Genomic DNA, 10,000 nt, shown 5'->3' with positions numbered 1-10,000 from the left:
GTCTGTCAGTCATATAATGCAGGTCTATGGTCACCACCACAGCGCGTGTACGTCACTCATTGTTTACACAGAACAGAGATTGTAGGTAAGACGGCTAATTAAAAATGGTACTAATTTGCGCTTATCCGGGATGTTTAAACCGTCATAAAAAAAATAAAAAAAATAAAAAAAAAATGTATGAGTGACGTACACGCGCGAGAGATCACTTCCGGCGCTTTCCGGAAAAGACCGAAGCGCCCGCGCCCTCAGATCACTTGGACGTGGCTGTGTTTACAAGAGGTAAAAACGATATAAATACTGTTCGTTATCTCAAACAAACCGCTCGTTTCGTGTCTTAGGCCATCAATGTGTACTTACATTTACGAGTCATTAAATCATGTTTAATTTGGACTTCTCTGTGCATGCTCTTTGAGGTGGTGACCATAGACCTGCATTATATGACTGACAGACAAGAAACAAAGACACCTACATCTTGGATGCCCTTGAGGTAAGCTAAAACATACCAAAAATTAATTTCAAATTGAACTATCCCTTTAAAACTGCAGTGAACCAAAGACAGTCTCAAAAACACGGTTTGAAATCGCTGGTGTTTCTGACGTCACAAATGACCTTGTAACCAATCAGATCAACGTGTGATCGTCAACGAGTGGATCTCTGAGCTGAGTGAGTGGAGGCGGGGCTCATTTGCATATTCATAGAACCGCGTATACTAAATGGGGCAAGGGTGTCGAGTTACATTCAAGCTCATTTAAGGCATGAAGATTTTTTTTTTCAAGGAAAAAACATTTAAATATGTAATTTTGGTGATCAAATATGAGTTTTAAGGGATTAAATGATTGACTACAGGGGGACTTTAAATATCTTAATAGCGCTTGTGTTCTGTTGCGAGTTGGGAGAAAGCTGGGAGAAATGAGCCAATCTGGGAGGTGAAAAACCAGAATAGGAAGTTCATCTTGGTGTCAGCAGCTGAAAGATGAGAACCAGAGGGAAGGTATTCAAGGTTGCCTAAAAACTCCCCCCGCCGGCTCCTCAAAACGCAGCTAAGCGAGACACACAGCAAGTCTGGCCGTCTGATGCTGAGCCCATCGTGGAAAGCTGTAAATACGCTGGCAAATCATAAAGCCAGCAGGTGCGTTCACTGCCGACGGTTAATCATCCACCTGTCTCCCTTTCTCGCAGCGGGAGGCTCTTCAAAACACCTTCCTCATCAAGATCCTCACAGCGCTCCGGTTCCCTTACGCACACCCCGGAAACGCTCAGTCACATTCAGAAATCAGGGTGAATGTGGCCACATACCAACCGAACAGGTGTGGAAGACGATAGCATGTTTGTCATCGAGACTTCGCTGTGTTTGGATGCCGCGGGATACTCCGGTGATGGATATAATGGCGAGAGAACGATAGCCTCCCCGCAGAGATCTAATAAATAACGCAGGAATCAAATGGAGATAAGGTTTCTCAGCTCCCCAGAGGTTAAGAGCTGCTAAACGAGGTTTTAGCGCAGGAGTATCGCCTCCGATAAAGGTTAAGCCCACTTCAGTGAATCTGACGCTAAATCACATCAGACTGGAGTATCGGTTATTCAACCAAGAGAGAGGGAAAAATGGGATCTCTAGCTATTCAACAACCCGTTAACAATACTGACAGTGCATTTCATTTGTTAAAAAATAGCAGTATGCAAAGAATTGCAGGGTAATTTTATAAAAGGTTTGTAAAAATCACAGCAACTATTTTACTTCTAAAATGTGACCCATTTCTAAGTAAAAAATGATATTTGAAGAGAATAAAATGATTGATTAGACCACGAAACGCCGGCGTTACAAAACAAAACACAGCATGTGGTTGGAGGAAAGAACTTGAAAATGAAGACGGCTTTGTGATGTCATCTTGGTGATGTCATTTTTGTGATGTCATCTTTGTGGTCTGCACCGACTCAATCATATGATCAGCTCTGTGCTGTCGTGTCTCTGGACCGATTCGCGTGACACTAACGTGAAACCAGACTTCATTCGCCCCAATGGCAAGAATATTTACTAACACTGTCTGAATCGTTCCCTATCCCCTATATAGTGCACTATGTGCCGTTCACCACAAACAAGTGAGTGATTTCAGCCGCAGCTTCAGCGTCTATTTATAGTGTAGGGGGCGGAGCTTCAGATTCTAGAGAGCATTTGATTGGAGAGAACATCTGATGAGAAGCTGAAGTGCAGAGTGATGTCATCAAAAATCTTGATCCATATAGAGCCTAAGCCCCTCCCCTTCCGGTCGACCACCATGGGACCTTATTTCGGAAAAATATTGTATGGTAGTCAATGGCGAGAGACAACAAATATTTTGATCTCGTTTGAATTGTGCCCTGAATTACACATATGATGTTTGTCAATTTAAAAGATACATTTTAAAGTCAAGAAAGTTGCAGTTTGATGTAAAACTGTTGAGGTATAAGACTGTGAAATTAAGTAATTACAAAGACTACAAACCCCAAAGGCGCACATTTTCTCTCGATGAGTGAAGCTTACTTTACTGAAGCTAACCTTACTGAAGCTAACTTTACTGAAGATAACTTTACTGAAGCTAACTTTACTGAAGCTAACTTTACTGAAGATAACTTTACTGAAGATAACTTTACCGAAGATAACTTTACTGAAGCTGACTTTACTGAAGCTAACTTTAACTTTACTGAAGCTAACTTTACTGAAGCTAACTTTACTGAAGCTAACGTTACTGAAGCTAACTTTACTGAAGCTAACTTTACTGAAGCTAACTTTCCTGAAGCTAACTTTACTGAAGATAACTTTACTGAAGCTAACTTTACTGAAGCTAACTTTACTGAAGCTAACTTTACTGAAGCTAACTTTACTGAAGCTAACTCTACTGAAGCTAACTTTACTGAAGCTAACTTTACTGAAGCTAACTTTCCTGAAGCTAACTTTACTGAAGCTAACTTTACTGAAGCTAACTTTCCTGAAGCTAACTTTACTGAAGCTAACTTTACTGAAGCTAACTTTACTGAAGATAACTTTACTGAAGCTAACGTCTCTTATTGTTTCTATAGTCTTACGTTATAATCGTAACGTGACGCCGTCATGCCTGAGTGTTTTGTACCAGACTGCACACACACACCAGCAGCGGATCTCGCTCGTTGTTTCGCTTCCCGGGAGATGTCGTTCATTGAGCGATTTTCACATAAAACTAAATGTTGCTCTTCTGTTTCATGACAAACTGCGACTTTCTTGACTTTCATAATTATCTTTTAAATTGGCAAACATCATATGTGTAATTCAGGGCACAGTTCAGACGGAATAAAAAGATAAGTTGTCTCTCGCCATTGACTACCATACATATTTTTTCCGAAATAAGGTCCCGTGAGCCGGAAGCGGAGGGACTTCGGCTCTCTATTGGTGGAAGTGAAAGACTGTAAGTTTTGAATGCTTATATCTTATAAATGTGTTATAAAAGTTTTGGAGCACACGTATTCCTTATAGATAACAGTAAGGCTAACATATTCATACTAAAAGCCAAAAAACTTAGGTTCACTACACAATTCTGGGCTTGCTATTACCATCTTGCGGATTAAATAAATCCTCTGTAGTGTATCTTTAAACAAAACAGTTTATTTTGTATGTAAATCAATATTAACGTAATAACAATATATTTTTGATGTGCACTTTGAAATTCTTCTAATATGATGATTTGCTGCTCAAGAAACATTTCTGATTATTATTTGGGAAAACTATTCATGATATATATTTTTTGATGATCAAATGATCGAAATCATTTCACTTGATCAATTTAATGCATTCTTGCTGAAGAAAAACCATTCGTACTAATCCCAAACTATTGGCTAATACCTGTAATAAATACACTTGACTGACTTCTGACAACATTTGTGGTTTGAAAACAAAGCTGAAACATTCAAAACAACCCCAAATCATAAATACAACTATTACCTTAGATACAGTATCGATACAGACTTGCATCCAAAACCGAAACTATACATCTCAAGCAAACGCTTAGTTTCACTTAGTTGACAGCGCAGCACTAGATGGAACGAAAGCTGCCTAAAAATAAACCCCATTCAGCGAGCTTGAAGACTGAGCTCCTCGCTCATCACCAAAGCCCCAAAAAGCAGAAAACTTCTCCCAGGTTCTTGTCTTTCAACAAATTTCATCATCTCCAAATTATTCACGGCTAAATAAATATTATTTTCTATTTTTTTATTATTTAATTTACCTTTATTTTACCAGGAAATAGTCCCATTGAGATTCAGAATCTCTTTTTCAAGGGAGTCCTGGCCAAGACAGCAGAATAATAGTTCCATATTAAAAATTACATATACAAACATTAACAAAAACAAAACAAACAAGAAAAGAAAGTACATTTTGGCAATTTAACATACTCTCAACATAATCTCCAGCCGCTCTCAGTAACAGCACATGTGCATCTAGAACTCAAATAGTCCTTTATCCTCATTTTAAATTGTGTCATTGTCGGTAAACAGTCAAATTTGAGCTGATTTTGCAATTTATACCAGGAAAACGGTGCAAAAACTTTAAAGGCACTTTCACCGAAGACAGTTCGCGTTCGTGGGATTTCATACATGATTTGCCCATATGATCTAAAAATAACGCCTAAATGATTTAAAAAGCGTGTGTTTGAGAGAATTAGCGCTCGCGGGTCGGGTCCGCCGTCCTCCATAGGCCTGAATCAGCCGCCCTGACACGGAGAATAAGTGTCCTGTACATCTGCCCTGTAATAGATAACCACAGCCTCTCTCCCAGTCATTCTGAGTGAGTAATGGAGGGATGTTTAATCTGCTGAGGTAGTGATACCGGCAGAGCGAGCGAGAGCGCCGTAATCCTTGTAATCCACGGTAAACAAAGTCTTCCCCTCTACGAGTGTTATCAGCAGTGGTTCTGGGAAAATATAAAGTGCTTTTGAACATATTAGTGTAATCCAATCCGAAGCTGAGGAGCCCGAAAGGTCTTCGCAAACTCACACTGTGAGAAACAGAGCCGAATATGGGATTCATCTTCAGGGACTACACGAGACGGGAAACAGACCTGGTTTTTACTGTAAGTAAAAGACTATTACTATGAGAGTCTTAAAAGATGGAAGCTGAATTACAGCGCTATATATGTGTGTGTGTGTGTGTGTGCAGATAAACATCTTCGGGCCAGACGGTCTTAATACCGGAAAGATCCATGTAGGACAAACACTGGTAGTAAAACAAAGGCAGGAGGAGATATAAAAACAAGATCATATGGAAAGATAAAAGGAGGTTTAAATGTAAAAAAGACAGGAATTAATCTGAATCTACTTTAACATGGTACCAGGAGCTACAAACTTAGCACTGAAAGATGGTGTAGAGATGGCAAAGACGTCAAAATACCACAAGATACCAGCGGTTTGAGATTTCAACAAACCCAAACGCTAAAAACTAGACTTCAGTATGAGCTACAGACGTGAATTATTCACCAAATCACGCGTCTTGTTGAGTAAAAGTGATCAGGCTTGCAATAGTGGACAATAAAACAGTTTAAGCTGACTTTTTACGTTTGGGAGAGGAAAGATTGTTTTTGAAAGCCCACCAAGGCTACAGTAAAAATAGTGAAATATTATTGCAACTGTGTTCTACGTGAATACACGTCAAATGTAATTTATTCCTGTGATCAAACCTGTATTTTCAGCATCATTACTCCAGTCTTCAGTGTCACATGATCCTTCAGAAATCACTCTAATATGATGATCAAGAAACATTTATGATTATTATCAATGTTGAAAATTGATTTTTTGTGGAAACCGTGATTCTTTGATAAATAGAAAGTTCAAAAGAACAGCATTTATTTGAAATAGAATCTTTTGTAACATTACAAATGTCTTTACTGTCACTTTTGATCAATTTCTTTCCAAAAAAAAAAGAAAGAAAACAATCTTACTGACCCCAAACTTTTCAACGGTAGTGTGCTCAGCTAATGGCGGCACTGCAAAACCCTGTCGGAAATGTGTTGTGCCAACTCAGAGAAGAATGTGAGCAGTCGGCCAACTGTAAGTGTGACCGTGCCAAAACCTGTGCGATCCCGCCTGTCCAGAGCCCTGCAAGACCCTCGTCCATGCCAAAACAAACCTAACGACCAAACGATTATGGATTCATTCACATACACACTGACAATCGCCATTTTGCACCCCTAAACTGTTGCAGAAAAACCTCAAAAATCAGTTTTAGGAACACAACTCCCTGAATCAAAAGCGAATCAAATCTTCAAAAGGTTTCCACCCCAATCAAACACACTGATATAGCATTACAAGACTTCATAGAAGAGTTACACATGATTAGCTCATTCAAAATGAGTTCTGGCCTTTCCAAACTTGCGCTTCATGTCGTGAGTGTTTGTAGTCGAGTGAGGCCTGCGGTGCCTTTTGATTAACTGCAGCCTCTAACAATATGCCTCCAATAGAGGAGAAAAGTGGAGACCCTAATGAGCTCAATGTGATTCGACTCCCGCCGGTGAAGAGTGCCGAATACACTTTGTCTTCTATTGAGACCGAAATAATCAAGATCATGACTTTAAGTCGCCTATGAAGTGAGGGGCGACAGCAGAGACGCAAACGCCTGCGCAGAACCTGAAGTTTGTTTGCGGCGCGCGATCATACGCCGCTCTCCAGCTGCGTGTCGGGTTTTATCTTCCACGGAGGTCTTATTTATAAACCCTAAGAGGTGTTCGGCAGCTGTAGGAATGACTCACTCGCTAAACGTCACCATCGTCTGATTCACAAAAGACCCATTTAAGGCCCTTTAATCTAGGGAACACAACAATACGCAGAATACAATTACAGGCACAACGTGAACTAATCTAAATCTTCTCTTAAACAAAAGCAGAGGAATGTCATGGATTTATTACGTTTTGCTCAGAAGAACACGGAAAGGGAGGCAGGTTCCTGTGATCTGAGGATGTTTGCCCTCTAGTGGAGAAGAAGATGCAACTGCACGTTTTGGCTGGTGTTCAAAGGGCCCCAGGCAAAGGCACACTCAGCATTTACTTCATTCAAAACGCACATAAGACAGCAAAACAGCTCACGGATTCTGCCGGTGGCGTTTAGACCTGAAAAGCAATGAGATTCAAAGCATATGCAATGCCATAATAACCTTGTCACATCAGCAAAGCTTCAAAGACATTGAGCTTCTAGTAAAGTTAAGGACTGTGAGATGCCGTACATGCAGAAGTCAACTGATTCAATGTGAAAACAACACAGATCTGCATGACAGGACTTTAAGGTTAAGGTGAGTTTGCATTTGAGGACTTGCATTACCATCATCATCATAATCGCAAGTAAAATGGAGAATAAAATGCATTAAAAAGAGAGAAACCCCTGCATTGTAAATGCATGAGCATGGTGTGGATTTCTTCTGCATATAACCCACAGTCTAATCATCCATGTCTGAGCACAAACCCTCTACTTTGAGTTGATGCTGCATCGTTAAAACCCTCAAAAATTTCAACATCAAATACTCTTTCTGAGACCTCAAAGCACAACCTTCCAGATCGTGTTCATCCAGAGGTCTTCCCCTCATGATCTACTGCCAAACTTAACAATAAATCTGAGCTCGAGCTTACCTTCTTCCGGGGCTGCCATTTCATCATATTTGTAAAGCTAAAATGAACAGCATCAAAACATCACGATGGCAGAGAAGTGGGATTCAGGACGAGGACATAAAGTCACAGTGTCTCCGGACGGCAGATTCATGACGCTCTCCAGGCGCGCGAACGTGCGTAAAAGCGCAGAGCACTGGAGCCTCTAGTGTCCTCCTGATAATCCAACACGCGCAGGCTGGAGAAATCTGCTCGTCTTCGCTTCAACTGCTAGTTTATGTTCGTTTAAATGCGCGATTAAGATGATTAGGATCATATAAACCCAGAAGGGACACTTGGCACGCTATACGAGGAGGCATTCGCTCTCCATCGTGACAGCGGATGATGTGCCTCGCGCGGAAGAAAAGAGAAGAAAAACTTTCCGTTCTGATAAACGCTACACGGTTGTTCGCTCTAAACAGTCCGGTTTCCTTTAAGTGTCCGGGGGAGGTCGTTTAAACGTGCGCAAAAGCGTGAAAAGTTCTGCATAAAACGAATGTTGATGGAAAATAATCCCCGAAATAACTGTGGATCGAGATTCCAGAGATGATGCGTAATTCTATACATACACACGCACACACGCGCGCGCAAGAAAAAAACCCTCAAAGACGCGCATAAATAGACGGATCCAGTTGGAGAGAAGAAGACGAGGAGGAGGAGGAGTGGGAAAGAAAAACAGAAAAATCCTTGGAATTTGAGAGTTGGAAGGAGAAGGATATCCTCCGACAGCGCAGAACTGGAGCGCAGAACACTAATAACTTCCTTCCCCGCTGTTCCTCTGCGCGGAGAGAGAGAGGGAGAGAGAGAGAGAGAGAGGGAGGAGGACGGTGGAGGAGGAGAGGAGTCCGCGGGGTCATAGAGCCGCCGGATACACTACACACAAACACACACAAGCTCGCGCACACACGTTGTGATTTCATGTTTTATGGTGACTTTTAGAATATACAGTTTGTACAGTATAAAAATCATTATATTCTCTCTCCTTACACTAACTCTCCCCTAAACCTGCCCATCACACACAACTTTCTGTGTTCTTACATTTTCAAAATGCATCACTTAGTATGATTTATGAAGCTGTTTTCTCTCATGGGGACCAAAAAATGTAAGGCACACACACACTTTCTCTCTCTCTCTCTCTCTCACACACACTCACTCTCTCGCTCTCTCTCACAAACTCTCTCTCTCTCTCTCTCACACACACACACACACACACACACACACACGCTTTCATGTTTTATGGGGACTATCCATAGACATAATGATTTTTATACTGTACAATCTGTATATTCTCTCCTCTTACACTAACCCTGCCCATCACACAAAACTTTCTGTGTTCTTACATTTTCAAAAAACATCACTTAGTATGATTTATGAAGCTGTTTTCCTCATGGGGACCAAAAAAATGTCCCCACAAGGACAAGGATTTCGGATACTCCCATCTTTGTGAGAACATTTTGTCCCCATAATGTAAGGTTTACCAACACACACACACACACACACACACACACACAGGATTTATTAAGCCCACTGCTGCACAAAGAGGATAAAAGTACTCGAGCACAAACCTTTATACGCTCAAAACCCCAAACTGTCCATTCAAGACATTGGATAAAACATCCCTTCAGAAAAAAAGAGGAGATTTATATTTGAGAAAAGGGCTTGTAGGGCAACAAAAAATGTTTTAGGTTTAATGAGTACTGTAATATTTTCAATATACTGTAAAAATCGTACAAATACATAGTTACACTAACACTTTACAACAACATAACAAGTATTATGATAATGATCAAATCAATAAAAACTGTGGGCGACTCACAATAACTGACAAAAACTTTCATGCTTATAGTGTTATTAAGAAACATTATAAAATATAATACATAACAGATCATTAGTTCATGAACATTCAAATACTGTATATACAAAATTAAAGCTGGGTGACATTTCTAATCTAAATGTACATTAGCTAATGATCTGTTAAGAATTATATAATGTGATGATGTTTTGTTAATGTCTTATTAATGAAAATGATTATAAAACACCCTCAAACAAACATACAGTATCGCCAGAGTTGTGTGATTAATGAATGTGGTTTATATAAAGGAATCACATTACAGTTCGTATACTGTAAATGGCAGTGAGTGATTTGCATCAAAATGCATTAATTGTGTGCAGTGCATTTACACTCGAGGATTATGGACTTATGAAGTCCTAAACTCCAGCCTGGGCCAATGTGTGTTTTATGAAAAGCAAAATCAATAACTGCATTCCCTGCTGAAAAATAGCTGAGTGTAACGTGACACCCTGTTCTGTCCATCGGCGGCCATCTTTAGAGATTCATCCTCTGCTTGTTTACCTAAGGGTGTTTCGCTT

At 40.3% G+C, this 10,000-nt stretch overlaps 1 protein-coding gene across 3 annotated transcripts in view; it reads right to left on the bottom strand.

Moving 5' to 3' along the window:
• Window positions 1-8,053, bottom strand: part of ttc28 (tetratricopeptide repeat domain 28) — a 238,544-nt gene extending 230,491 nt beyond the window's left edge. For all 3 annotated transcript variants that reach the window (XM_056263134.1, XM_056263135.1, XM_056263136.1), the window contains exon 1: window positions 7,616-8,053. In XM_056263134.1, coding sequence (XP_056119109.1) covers window positions 7,616-7,642 — 27 coding nt within the window. In that variant the 5' untranslated portion in view covers window positions 7,643-8,053. The remainder of the gene's footprint in view (window positions 1-7,615) is intronic.
• Window positions 8,054-10,000: the final 1,947 nt, after the last annotated feature.

Source organism: Rhinichthys klamathensis, unplaced genomic scaffold (assembly GCF_029890125.1).
Source record: "Rhinichthys klamathensis goyatoka isolate OS25496 unplaced genomic scaffold, OSU_Roscu_1.1 h1tg000200l_1, whole genome shotgun sequence".
In the NCBI taxonomy this organism is placed as follows: domain Eukaryota; kingdom Metazoa; phylum Chordata; class Actinopteri; order Cypriniformes; family Leuciscidae; genus Rhinichthys; species Rhinichthys klamathensis.
Note: the sequence above shows the minus strand (reverse complement) of the source record. Positions and strands in the feature narration are given on the sequence as shown.